A 14440-nucleotide genomic window follows, 5' to 3' on the forward strand; every position below is an offset into this window, starting at 1 on the left:
AACTACCAGGAGCAGCTCAAGTCCTGAAACAAATAATTAGTGAATAACACTTTATGAGCAGGAGCAAGTTTTTCCCTCCAGCCTTTATCCCCAAGTAAAATTTTTCGTGGGCACATGGGCGTGCACTCTGCTCTTAACAGTCATTTAGTTATGGTCTGTTAGCCCTACTATGACTTCTTCCAGGCTTGCAGTTTTAAATAAATAAATAAATAAACAGAAAAAAAAGGGCTTGAGGCTTTTACTGCTTCTGAACAACCAGCAACAGCTTGTCCAGCTTTCACTGCAACATCCTGCAAGCCAACTACCTGGCCTTCCTAATATAAATTTCAGTTTAAACATGTATATATATTTGAGCAGTCATTAAAGACTCTGTCTGGCTAAATAAATAAATAAATAAAAACGAACACACAACCACCCACAAAGTTTGAATCCACTGTCAAATAAAAGAACAGTTTTCTGCTTCAGAGGTAGGGGAGAGAAAGACTGAAAGAAACTTTTGTGGAAAAGTGGTGGCGTGCATGCATGACACCAATGTTCTGAAGTGGCACATGCAGAAAGTTACTTATTTTTATAAACTGTGTGATACATATTCTGTTAAATGCAAAAGACAGTAAATAATTTCACACATTAAAATATGATTAATGCATGTGAAAATACAGATTTCTGTTCACAAATGCACATGTGCCTTCATCCCAAGAGACAGTGAATCTCTAAAAGCACTTTCTTGCTTTATGAAGTTCACAATATAATATGAAAATAATATGAAACTTAAAGCCTGGTTAGACATTACTCCAGGAAAAAAAATGGCACCACATCTGGGCTTTTATACTGCTCTGTTCAGCTTATACTTCCAAGCTGATACTGAAGAATGGTTCGTGCCTCTCTAACCTTTGTGTCACACTAATATCGTCATGGGCTAAATCACGGTATATTTAGTTTTCATTATTTTTGCCTCTTCCCAGAGGAATATAAACAGTCTCAAGAAGGAACATCAAGCAAACACAAAGAAACCAATCTAATCAGTAAATACTCAATCTCAGCTGAGTTACTTAAGCACTGATTGCTCCTCTCTCTATCAATGGGCTAAACATCTAAATAATCTTTAAATACCCTTACTTTTAGTACCTTCATTTTTAAAGCACTGGGATTTTCTGTCATATAGGATTCCATATGTGTGCGTGCATATATACATAAGAGTAGTAATTAATCTTCATTAACTCTCCTTCCTGTCACTTCAGAGGTTGTCTGTTAGAACTGGAAAGCTCACTATACCTAAGTATTTTCTTTACTTTTTTTAACAGGTTGTACTAATTCTTTATTACTATTGACAGAAACTCCACTTGAAGGAGCAGGTTTTCTGTAGCCAGTGTGGAATTTCAATTTTAGATGTCAAGCTAGTAAAGCATTGGGCATCTGACACCAGGCACAACAGAGGGCACTCAGCCTCTGGTGGGATCAAGCCTTCAACAGCACAGCTGACACACCCTTCACTTCAGTGTAACCTCTGCTTCTGGTATTGAAAGAAGGGGAATGCTAATTTTAAGTGAGAAGTAACTCTATTAAAAGATAAAATAATATCCTGGTCACATTAAAGTCCTTTAATAATATCCTGGTCACGTTAAAGTCCTTTGCTATCCTGCTACAGATACACTATATGTGTTTCCAGCCTCTGCCAGACTACTGTCCCAACAGCATTTCACTTCTCAATCAGTTATCTGGACCCCTGCAGGACCACAGAGAAAGAAAGGTCTCTCAAACAACTGAGTTATGTAACAAAACAAATCCTTTCATTTTACCTCAAATATTCTCAACTTGGATGTAATTTCTTCCAGCAGTTTAACATCTTTGGATATTTTGAGCTTTAACTTGTCCCAGTGTCCCTGTACATGCTTGAACTCTTGCGTATAAACCTTTTTTATATCCGAAGAAGCACGTTTCTCCAAAGCCTTGGTTTCTTCAGCAAGTTTATCTACCCTGGGTTTCTGGGCTTCCAGTGTCTCACAAACTGTCTACAACAAAAAAATGAAAGAAAAAAAATATATGTCTGCTTCCAGTGTTGGCCATACAACAGGTACACAATTACATACAAGTGCAAGTCCGTCAAAGGTTTTGTGAGCATAGCACAGATTCAGTGGTGTTATTCCAGCCACTGTAGTTATTACAGCAAAGGTGTCCAAACCACCTATTAAGCAGCAAAACCTTCTGCTGCTCTGGCTGGTGCAATAGTAGAGATTACAGAATGGGCTGTAAATTTTGGCCACATAGTTAAACACACCCATGCACCAATGCCTCTCCTGTGCTGTGTGGTACTGGCACTCAAGTTAGGAAAGCAATGACTACACTACACCACAGCCACAAAAGAAACTTCAGTGTAGATATACCAGGACCTGTTTTTTCATTCCTTCCACAGATATAGATAGATAGATAGATACACTTACATTTAAAAAAGCCCCCAAAAACATATAAAGTGCCTAAAGCCTCCCCTTCTCCCAACCAAGCAATCCCAGCTCTCTCAGCCTTGTCTCTTGGCCCAGGCAGCAAGAGCAGCTGTGAAGTCTGCAGGCCCAGAGATCCCCAGTCCTCTCCTGGACATGTCCCTCAGCAGCCCGCAGTGAGCTTTCAGCAAGCAACCCCCTGAGGTTGCTTGTACACACCGCTCCTGATCCACTTCCCTCTCAGTAATGTTTTAGTTACACCACTGAAAACAAGGCAGGAGAAAGGAGGATGACAGTAACAGAGTAAGCAACTTCCTCGCTTCAGTGTGGAGGTAAGAGTCACCTTTGCCTGCTGCAGAGCCTTCTCAACCTTACTGGGGTCGCTCAGTCCACTGGTGATGGACTGCTGCTTGCACTCCAGATCACTCAGCATCTCCTTCAGCCGCTGCAGGGAGTCCAAGTAGTCCTGGCTTGGTTGGTTTTCGGTCTCTGATGTCATTAAAAATAATAACGGAACAAAATACAAGGTAAGGAAATAGAAACAAAACCCAAATTATAAGAGATGTGAACATAATCAAAGTTATCAGAATCATTTAGAACCGAGAAATCACGTGAGATTTACTTGTGCATTGAACCCTAGTGAGACCTTCCAAGAGCTAAATACTCTTCTGCTGATAGCAACGCTTTTTTCCTTTAATATATGTAAATTTAATATTTTTAATACAAATATCATATAATAGTTTTGGTTAGAAAAGACCTTTAAGATCATCAGTTCCAACCATCAAGCTAACACTCCCAAGTCCACCACTAAACCATGTCCCTAAGGACCTCATCTACACATCTTTTAAGCATCTTCATGGATGGTGACTTAACAACTTCCCTGGGCAGCCCATTCCAATGCCTGACAACCCTTTTGGCGAAGAAATTTTTCCTCATATCCAATCTAAACCTCTCCTGAAGCAACTTGAGGGCATTTCCTCTCATCCTATCTCGTTACTTGGGAGAACAGACCAACACCCACCTCACTATAACCTGCTTTCAGGTAGTTGTAGACAGTGATGATGTCTCCCCTCAGCCTCCTTTTCTCCAGGCTAAACAGCCCTGGTTCCCTCAGCTGCTCCTCAGACTTGTGCTCCAGACCCCTCACCAGCTTTGTTGCCCTTCTCTGCACTCTCTCCAGCACCTCAATGTCTTTCCTGTAGTGAGGGGCCCAAAACTGAACACAGGATTCAAGGTGGGGCCTCACCAGTGCCGAAGACAGAGGGACAATAGCTTCCCTAGTCCATAACAATAAATAGATGATGACAAACACACACTCCCCCACCCAAAAAATTAATTCACAACTCAATCCCGTTTTTAGAATTTTCTTATACACCTAAGTACCTCAATCTCTTGGGGTAAGTAGAGTGGTGGAATCAATAGTACTTGGCCTTTTGCAGGCCTATATACCCACAATTTAATCTTTTTGGTTTTAAAAAGATTTAGACATATCTACTATTTATACACACACAGATAGCTACTATATATAGAATTTGAAGTATAGGATATATAATAGCCATACATTACACATAAAGTTAAATATACACACTACATACAGTAAATATATAAGGTAGCATTTATATATACATATATATATAAAAACACATAAATTATATATTAGTGTAATAGCAGGGTTTGGGTTTTTTTTTTTCACTTTGTTATATATACACACAGAAATATATAAAAATATCAGCTTTCAGCCTGTTGCCAGAACAGAGACACTATCTGGGAAGATTGAAAAGATAATTAAAGTTTGGACAGAATATCTGCTTGCAATCTTTGACTGCATCTCAGCTTTTGCTCGAGCCAGCCCTCTGTGGAATCCCAGGCAGGAGGCAGCACCTCACTCTGGCATCTCAAAATGAAAACATCAGATGCAGAAAACTGCAGCAAACAGGATTTCAGCTGTAAGACCCATACTATGGTATGCACATTCTCTGGCCTTGGATTCCTAAGCAATTTCATTACTACCACAAGTGGAAATTAATCTAAGCTTTGTTCTGACTCACCAGGTAGCCTGTCAGCAGCTTACTGTCAGAACTGCCAAACCATTTATAACTAAGGAATGTGTCCATGTTTCTAGAGAGATTCAGAATTATCTATCTTCCTCTTCTCAAAAAGCCAGAATCAATTTAAAGGAGAAAAAAAATAATTCCATAAAAAGCAAATAGGTACACTGTCACTAAACTACAGAAAATCTTGAAGGAGAAGAAAAAAGTTAAAATAGCCTCCCATTGACAAAAAAGTTAAGTCACAATTCCCATTAAAAATGCCCACAGAGACAGAACTGAATAGCACTCCATGAGTGAATAAACAACTGAAACCCTGAACTGACATTTCCCTCTGTTTTTTAGCATAACACAATCTGCAGAGAAATCATAATTTAAAAATAATACACAAACACAAATTTAACATATTACAATATATAAGGTGCTTTTACCAAGTTATAAACTGGTTCAAATATACTAATAACACCTCAAGCGATGTGTGGCATGAAAAAATAAAGTATATTTTTGTCACATCCTGTAATAGTCCAAAATACGCAGTATCAATAAAATTATTCTAAAGTACATGAACTCATAACAGCCACGAAATAATCATTCCTCACAGAAAGAATGAAAACATACCCTGTAATTTGAGCGTGGCAGACACATATGTTATTCCTACAGTTTTCTGCACAGATGTAATTGAAGCATGCAGGCATAGTGCAACACATTATATAGATGGCCTAACAATTTCATAATTGATTCTATTTTTATTACATATGGAAAGCATTAAAGCTTTATTCTATCTGAGGCTGTTAGCAAAATGTTTCCTTGATTTCCCCAGAAACAAAATGAAAACTAAGGAAAAAAAGCTCCTTATAGGTCTGTGCTCTTGTTATTCAGCTGTAAAATATCAGAACTACATATTTTGTGCACTACATTTAAAATCCTTTACAAGCCAGCATGACTGGTTTGAATGCTCCTAATGAAATTTTCAACGCAACAAAAATCCAAGTAGAAAGCGCCTGAAAAGCAAGCCAGGTTCCAAAACACTTCAAAGATGAAATTTCCAAAAGGAATTATGTATGAATAATGTCCTCAACAAAGCTATGAAAGAATAAATTTCACATGCGCACTTCAATTTTACAAGGTTCCCTTAAGCTTCCATTTTTCATTTCTAGTATAATTATTTATTTCTGTAAATGTCAGACACACATCTCTTCAAACTATATTATCCACCTTAAATATGTTTTGCTAATTCCTTACATGTAGTTTCAGGAATTTTTCATCCTTGTATAATCACTTTTAACACCACGGAACAATATATTTTGTAGTGTGCACAAAGGAGGTCATAAAAATATTCTTTCAGGTGAATAAAAAGATTTCGTCAGCCTGACCCAAAGTCTCCCAGAGTAAGTAGGAAAACTCTACCAGAATTCAGTGAGTTTTCAAACAGCTCAAAACCAACACAAGAACTACAACACTGGAACAGGCTGCCCAGGGAGGTTGTGGATTCTCCTTCTCTGGAGACATTCAAAACCCGCCTGGACACCTTCTTGTGTAAGCTCATCTAGATGTTCCTGCTCCGGCAGGGTGATTGGACTAGATGATCTTTTGAGGTCCCTTCCAATCCCTAACATTCTGTGATTCTGTAACAACAAAATCAGAATACAAGTATCAGGAGGGTTTATATTAATATATATACACACACATATTTACCTTCCTTCAGTTGCTGGTGACGTTCCTCTAGTTTCTGACAAGTCAACCTGAAGTGATTGAGAAAATGGTTCAGGCTCTCCTGAATGAAGTTAGGAGGCATGGGCTGAGAGGTGAGTGCCTTGCAGGTGGCTTTCAGGTGTTCCAACCGTGGACTCAGGCTTACAAGATGAGTTAACTCCCGCTGTGGAAGATTAAAAAAAAAATATATATTCCACTTGCCTTGTTAACATAAAGATCTTCAGTAAGCTACTGCAGCACAGCTCCTCCACATTACTGGAATTAGGACAAAAACGTTAAAGTACTCCTTTGACACAGGTATCAAAATCTTCTGGTCAAATTGGGATGCCTCAGGAATTTTGAGTTATGTTACTGACTAGGCTAAGCTCCTCTGGGGTATTCTGTGCTCCTAACAGCTTATAATCAAAATTAAGGAGTTTTTCCAGACTTACCTGACATAACTCTTTCAGGACTGCTGAGGGCTGGGATGCTGAAGAAGTGTCATTTTTAAGCCAGCCATCCTTTTCAATTACAGCCTTCTCAAGTTCACTCATTTCCTTAAAATAAGCATTTATATCTTCCTGGTACTTTATCTTTCTGGCCACTTCTTCCAGATGTTGAACCACATCTTTCCACCCTGACAATATTTTCTCCATGACAGTTTTTATATCCACTGTAGAAAGTCCTTCTAAAAAGATTATATAAATTGTTATATTAACTGCAACACATTTGGATTAACAGGTATTTAACCTTTCCTCTCTTCAGATACAGAAGCACATTGGCATTTAACATGCAAAATGCTTTGATTCCAAGTCCACAATCCATAAAACTGTAATTATTACTAACAGAGTCTCAGCTTTTAATTTCTACAGAAATAGTAAAACGAAGAGTGAGATACCCACTGCCATTCTTTCTCCTTGATAACTTTTTAATCTACAACAATGAGCTGACTCTTGACCATCATGACTCTCTTTACCATTATGATTTGTGTGTAAATGTTGATATGTACATTTAAGCAAAATAAGCTTTATTTAAGTAAGCGTTCAGTGATTTTTTTTTTAAATGATTCTAGACTCTGCAAAGGAAAAGGGAAGCGGCAAGTTGGAAGGCAGCCATAAATTCATTGGAAAAGTAGATGGAAATCCTGTCAGACTGGAAGAGAGAGGGAGAAATGGCTAACAATGTCACATTGCATGCAGACATGATAAATAACTAGGTAATATGAATAGCTACAAAAGCAGCACAACAAAATAAGAGGTTATTTCCCACTCACAGTGACTACATGAAGCGCTTGCTGTACCATCTTTTTGACAAATCAATGCATTACTTGAGGATGCAGCAGAAACAAACAGACCCCCCATCCATTCCTTATTTGTTTATTTCCTCAAGTGCCAGAAGTGATTGTCAGTTTTGCTACATAAGAAGAAAATTCAGTGCAATATGCATTCAACAGCACATTCTTGCCACTGCAAATTTCTGATGCAGATTCTCTTTCAAGGTGCCACCTCTTCTTTATATAAGGCATATTTGGGTCATTTGAACTTATGCTCCCATCTAAATGACAGAACTGTTAAGGAGGAGAGTCACATGGAAGGGCTTTTTTTGCTGCACTGCTTTAGCATAAGTGGAGCTCAGAGCTCTGATCAGAGGAGCCAGCCAGCTTCTGCAAGGGCACTTGAATGCTCTGCTCCATAGATCCTCCCTGGGCTTCACACACTGGCCACGCATTTGGCATCTCTACAACATAGAAGTGCAGCAGCTGCAACCAGCCAGATAAGAGCAGGGTGCGTGCACACAACAATCGGTCATTGCCATTACAACACGGCCTGTACACACCCCAAGACAGAAATGGATGTATAGACGTGCATGTCAGTGCTGTGCATTATTTCACACAGGTGTAGTTTGGCCTGGTCTCGGAGAGAAGGGCTGGTATTCTGAGCTGGCAAAACATACTAGCAGACCCTAAAAAAGCCAGAGGCTGTAGACTGGTTATTTTCTACAGATGCCAACCTTTAAGACAGCAAAGCATTGGGAAGAAATTTCTTTATCTTATTTTTTTGCTGATACAAAGCAGCTTTTGAATTATGCTTTTCTCATTATGATCAACAGATACTGGTTTCATAGCCATGACCAATCACAGCTGGAGGAGTTTATAAGGGGGGGAGGGAGGAAAGATTTCTATCCAGGTTTGAAGATAACTGCTACAAATTTTTACAATCCAAACTCCAGGTCAAATCAGTGGCTTCCAACCACCAGCTTCAGGACACTGGCACCCACTGTAAAAAGCTTCAGCTGTAGCAGGCAAGAAGGGGAGGATTGGAGATGCTTAGCAGATCGGGGCTGGCTGGAAAAAATGTGACAGTTGGGAAATCCAACGGAAATCAGCATTTTCCAAAAGGGATGTTGGGTCAGAATGCAGGACAGTGATACTATCCTGTCGTCTGTCTGAATGCTACCAGTCACAGCAACTTCACCAGAAGCCAAGTGCATAGCCGATCTGAATGATATGAACAGCTTTTTTATGGAGAAAGTCACATTTCACTGATGGTATTTTGTCATTATGACAAGATTTTGGCAAGGCTTAAAGATTCAGCTTTCACTGATGTTAATTACAAGTTTCCATGGATAAGTGTTTTAATTGAAAATCAATCATTTCCTCAAGCACGTAGGCTTCTCCCTTGCCTTTGAACCATAAATTGTGACTGTATCATCAAAACATACTGACAGTTTTCACAGAAAGAGAGAAAACTACAAATAGAGATAGACACACATTTATCAAGCACAAATTTGATTTCAAAATTTCCACTTCAAGGTGGTTATATTTTAAAATTTTATACTTAGAATCTCCACACAATTTAAAATTAAAACAACTCCTTCCCCCAGAAGTATGTTACTGCCATTTTAAGAAATTATTTCTATTTCAATAAAAATAACCATTAAAAGGTTGCAAATGAACACAGACATTAAACAGAGAGTAGTAATATTGCTTTTCTATAAGCTTTAATAGAAACAAAACATATCAATAATCAGTAACAGTAACAATAACCAGTGTCTCTGAAGGCAAGAAAATGGAGGGAGAGGGAAGGAATATATTGCAATGCTTAACTGGAGATAGTGTATTTCAGTATCTCAGTAACTCATATGATTAAATCACAAAACAGAAAACCTTCAAGTCACTTACCCTTTCCCATGTGATCCAAAAGAATTTGTCCACTTCGTTTCAGTTCATCTAACTTTTGGCTTTTTTCAACTCTTTCTTTTTCAATCACCTACAAAGTGAACCCCAAAATAATACCGTTTCAGAGACAGTAATTCTTCTTGACTTCCTGCCCTCCCAGTAATATATATTTTCCCACTACTACCCCAAACGCATTCCAGTTTTCCTGGATATAGCATTTTCCAAGATGCATATTAGTTCTCTTTCTTCTGACAACAAGTGAAAAAGGAGTTAGCTCTCACATGAACCAGGCAAGCAAGAGACTAGTACAACACCATCAGGAATAAAATATTGTTAAAAGGGTTGACAATCCTGCTATGTGAAATCAGATATTGGGACACCAGCTAAAAGAAGTAACTTGTGATCAAAAATTGTAATTATTCAATGTGAACCAGTGGAGAAAAGACACTTTTTTAAATAGTTCCTTCCCCTCTACAGTCTCTACTGACATTTCCAGTAGAAGGAAACAACCACCTGTTCCCTAGAAGTCCAGCTAGCAAGAAATATAACACACTAATAATCCACTCTCATAAGCTCTAGTGCTTCACTCTCCTTCATAAAGAAATGGTGAGGGAAATTCTACATGTCTACCAAGATTTTTAGAGGATCAATTTCCTCCCTTCAAGTCATAGATATTGGTGAACGTTCCTGTGTGAGCCAAGAAGTAGAAAACATCCACAGAGGACAGCAGAGTTCCTTGGCCACAAGGCCACAACTTCAATATCCTCCATTATTACAAACTATCTCCAAATTAAAATATTTTTGAAACTGAGGTCCAAGGTCATTACTCTGGTTTAGACTTACTACAGGAAATTCAGAAGCAGTATGCTCTTTTTTTTTTGCACAGTTGGGAAGAACAGACACTGTCCTACACACTTAGAGCCCAATCATTTAAAACCAGTGCTGTTCATGGGAACCTGGTGTTCATCTTGGAGCCTATTTTAAAGGGCTACAAACATTTATAAAGATCTATAAATAAAATATTGGGAGGATTGTTTTGGTTTTTATTTCCAACAGTTCTGCCATTCCAAACATTCCTACTGGCACCATTTTGCACTACAGCACTGAGGAGGAGTCTCCTTATAGATATTTTTAAGTATTGTCTTTGATTTCAAAGGCAGGTTCAGGTCCTGCTAAAGCTTAAGTAAGCCTTCATTAACGAAGTATGCTCAAGGACCAAAAAAGGCAAGAATATATTCCTGAAACAGAAGGAAAAGAAGATAAAATCCTTTTTTCGTAGCTCCCACAGAATCCTGTAAAATTACGTATCCTGTCTTACAAGTCAGCAATACCATACACGATTTGTAACTATCAGGTTTTCTCCCAGATTAATAGAGCAAATATCAACGTGTCCAAACGTTATAATGGACTTCAGACCATGGGTGGTACAGTGTGTGCAGTGTCACAGCATGATTCAAAGGGTCCATGATTCACTGGCCCACCTCTTCCAAAACTATAAAAGTGGTGTCAATCAATTCCATCTCCAACTGTGAAACACAAAGCCAAAATATGCTGCTTAGTGGAAAAGATACTAACCCTGAAGACAGATATTTATCAGGACTCCAAAGAAGACATCAGTAATACATGTTTTTACAATTTCCTGTGGATTGTGTAACCCAACATCAGCAAAAGTTTGTGTCCAGCTGGTCAGAGATTTCCATGTACATCCAGTTCTGAAACCATTTAACTAAAGGACTTAATCCCTACGAAGCATGTGGATCAGCCCACACCTCCAGCTGACAGCCAGCTTAGAGACAAAATATTCTATTCACTGGAACACTCTCTGTCTCCCAATTTTACCTTCAACTTTTCTTTCATGTCTGAAGTCTCTCTCATCTTCTTGTACTCTTTGATGTCTGCGGCCTGAATGGCAGATTTTGATTTTGAAATCCAGTTCAAGAGCTCAGCACTTTCAGCATCAAACCTGGTTTAAAAGGTCAGACAATTTTTGTCATCATTTTTCCCTATTCAGTCACTATCTGAAAAATCAGAAGTCTTAAAGTTCAGCACATTACTCAATCCCAAAACAGCAAGGCTGCACACAAGATTCACGTTTCCCATAGTACTACTCACAGGCAGTAGGACAGAGACAGACTTTCAAAAACCTGCCACAGTAAAAATTATGTCCCTGGTATCGGCCTTGGGAGCCATTTGAGAATGCACAGTGATATTTATTTCTTATTTTTTTATACATAGCTTCATGTAAACTATTACTGTTTCTTTTAATATGTCACAAAAGATATTTCTCAATGCTGAGTATTTTGAAAGTAATAAACTAAACCTCAGGAGCAAGACAAATAAGAATTACAGTTCTTGGTTTCATACAAATGTGCAACACTACTTAGTCTGACGAAAAAACTAGAATCTAAAGTACTAAGGGCTGTGACAGTGGACAAATCTCTTTGAATGCTTAGCTGACTAAAGATTAGCTCATAGCCTAATATTTTTGGCTATAGTTGGACATGTCTACACTAACATAACTTTCTTATGGCTAAAACCTACAACTCACCACCACCACAAAACAAAAACAAACAAAACAACAAATCCTAAAATTAACTAATACAGAATTTGAGAGAAAGAAAAATGTACTATACAGACCACAAGTCATGCCATATTACAATTATACTACTTAACACAGTGTAAATCCTAACATGGAAAAACAACCCACCAAACACAGAATTCACTGTTAGTCACTCAAATTTTTCATGAGAAAAAAACACGAGAGAGTTGGGGTTGTTTAGCCTAGACAAGGCTTCAGGCAGGCCCTATAGCAGCCTGCCAGTACCTAAAGGGTGCCTACGAAAAAGTTACAGAGGGACTTTTTACAGGGGCATGCAGCGATGGGACAAGGGCTAATGGCTTTAAACTGAAAGAGGGTAGATTTGGATTAGACAGAAAGGAAGAAATTCTTCATCGTGAGGCTGCTGAGGCACTGGAACAGGCTGCCCAGAGAAGTTGTGGATGCCCCGTCCCTGGCAGTGTCCAAGCCCAGGTTAGATGGGGCTTTGAGCAACCTGGTCTAGTGGAAAGTGTCCCGGCTCATGGCAGGGGTGTTGGACTAGATGACCTTTAAGGTTCCTTCCAACCCAAATCATTCTATGATTCTATACACACAAATCAGTCAGCCACTCCAGATATACTTGTGAAAGGAGACCATCACTGCAATACTGTTCCTGCAGTTTCTCTCATTTCTCCCATATATTTTATGGAGATTAGAGATAAATAATAAATAAATCAAAATACTTGACACTTTCACACCACTTTTCAACCAAAGATGAGAAGATTTTTTCCAAAAGAAAGTAAATATGATTAATTCTATCTTTCAGCAAAAGAACTGAAGTACAAAGGACCAGAGATGTGCTTTTTTGAGAAATGAAACATCCCTGTTTCCCTTTGAAATGGAGGCTGCAGGCTTTCTCTTGCTCTGAAAACAAGGTTGTACATAACATTCCCTTCCTGTTCCCCAGACCTCACAACTGCCACTTAAGTATTCCTAACTTGCGTAAAAAGAGAATCAAAAGCCAAGACCAAGAGACATGAGTCTATGTAGTATTTAGTGAGCAAGAGAAAATGGCAGTAACATATACTTACTTTTTCCTTGCTTCGCTGTCCCCTGGGATTTGCCTTTTCTTTGGGGGTGGTGGTGGGGGCAATTCCTGTCTGGATTGTTTAACCACTACCTGTTCCTTCAATGGTGTTGTTTCTGCAACAGTCTTCTGTGCAGCCTGTGACATCCCTAGGCTTCCTACAGCTTGAGTTACCTGTACAAAATAATTTAGCAAAAAGGTTAAATGCCATTTCTAATACAAACTGAATTGGTTTTGCTTAGTTCCTTTTATTCAGCCATAAAAGCCCATTCATTCACTCTTACAAATGACCACATCTAGCCATCATGAAGCACCTTTATCACAGATGCACTCCAGAGGAAAAACTCCCATTATTCTTATTTTAAAGATGCGAACCACGCATCAAAATTCTCAGTTCAACTAGAATTTCGTGCCAGTCCAAGCGAACTAAAAATCAACAAAATAAGCATTATATATATTTTGTTTCATAATTGCTTGGTTCACAGAAAGAACCAAGGTGCTTTGGGTTTATTAACACACAATTCTTATGTTTTATACTCATACCCCATAAAACCAAGCCTAGACCTCAGAAAGAGCCAATCCACAGGAGATTTGTCCTAAAAACTCACTCAATGGAAGTCTTCCACACTCTTTAAGAAGTTATAAAATAAGGTTACAAACTAAGTCCCAAAGGAATCAATGTGTAAGTTCCAAGTATGTGCTTGATCTTCGGGGGGAGTGAAAGGATGAAGACAGGATTTGACACTTTCCAGTGCTTTGACTCAAACACAGGAACAAATTAAAGCCACATGGGTGAAACGGACCCCTACTCAGACCACACAACTCATTCGCTTTACACTAACAGGATCATGAATCATTGCCACAGCCTTCATCATATTAAAATTTTAATATCACAAAAAAGGGACATATGAGTCATAAAACTGTCAAACAAAATTCTCAGAGAAGCTAATGGGAGTTCTGTCTAAATAAAAACATTACCAAGCACTGAAAATACTAAAATAAACATTTAACAACCCAGCTTGGCTATCATCATTACATGTCAAACAAACAACTACTCTATTTTCAACAGATGAGAAATCATACTCACAGAGCATAAATGCTTGTATGACTCCCATTTATTTATCTATTCTGGGGTTTGGGTTTTGTCTTTGTTTTCTTTTAGTATCAGATTTAATCCAGTCCCAGCACTCTTACAATGTTTAAAGGCATTTGCATTGACTGATAATACATGGCAAGCCTGCTTTACTCATCAGAAAAATGAAGCTTAATCTGTGTGAGAAAGGAGTAATAGTACTTGTCAGATTAACAACTTGGGGTTTTGAAGACCAAAAAATGCAGACAAGCTTTGTCAGCAGATAAAGTCAGGCCCATGTGAAAGAGTACTCACCTACCTCTCTAGCCTGACGTCAAGAACTCATTTGGACAGCATCAGTGAGGTTTGCATACATACAGACATCTAAA

At 38.5% G+C, this 14440-nt stretch overlaps 1 protein-coding gene across 5 annotated transcripts in view; it reads right to left on the reverse strand.

The window, feature by feature from the left end:
* Nucleotides 1-14440, reverse strand: part of UTRN (utrophin) — a 378237-nt gene that overhangs the window by 266567 nt on the left and 97230 nt on the right. For all 5 annotated transcript variants that reach the window (XM_065631423.1, XM_065631424.1, XM_065631422.1 and 2 more), the window contains 7 exons: nucleotides 12984-13153; nucleotides 11193-11316; nucleotides 9357-9444; nucleotides 6628-6863; nucleotides 6179-6359; nucleotides 2779-2924; nucleotides 1797-2009 (listed from right to left, as the gene is read on the reverse strand). In XM_065631423.1, coding sequence (XP_065487495.1) covers nucleotides 1797-2009; nucleotides 2779-2924; nucleotides 6179-6359; nucleotides 6628-6863; nucleotides 9357-9444; nucleotides 11193-11316; nucleotides 12984-13153 — 1158 coding nt within the window. The remainder of the gene's footprint in view (nucleotides 1-1796; nucleotides 2010-2778; nucleotides 2925-6178; nucleotides 6360-6627; nucleotides 6864-9356; nucleotides 9445-11192; nucleotides 11317-12983; nucleotides 13154-14440) is intronic.

This window comes from Caloenas nicobarica, chromosome 3 (assembly GCF_036013445.1).
Source record: "Caloenas nicobarica isolate bCalNic1 chromosome 3, bCalNic1.hap1, whole genome shotgun sequence".
In the NCBI taxonomy this organism is placed as follows: domain Eukaryota; kingdom Metazoa; phylum Chordata; class Aves; order Columbiformes; family Columbidae; genus Caloenas; species Caloenas nicobarica.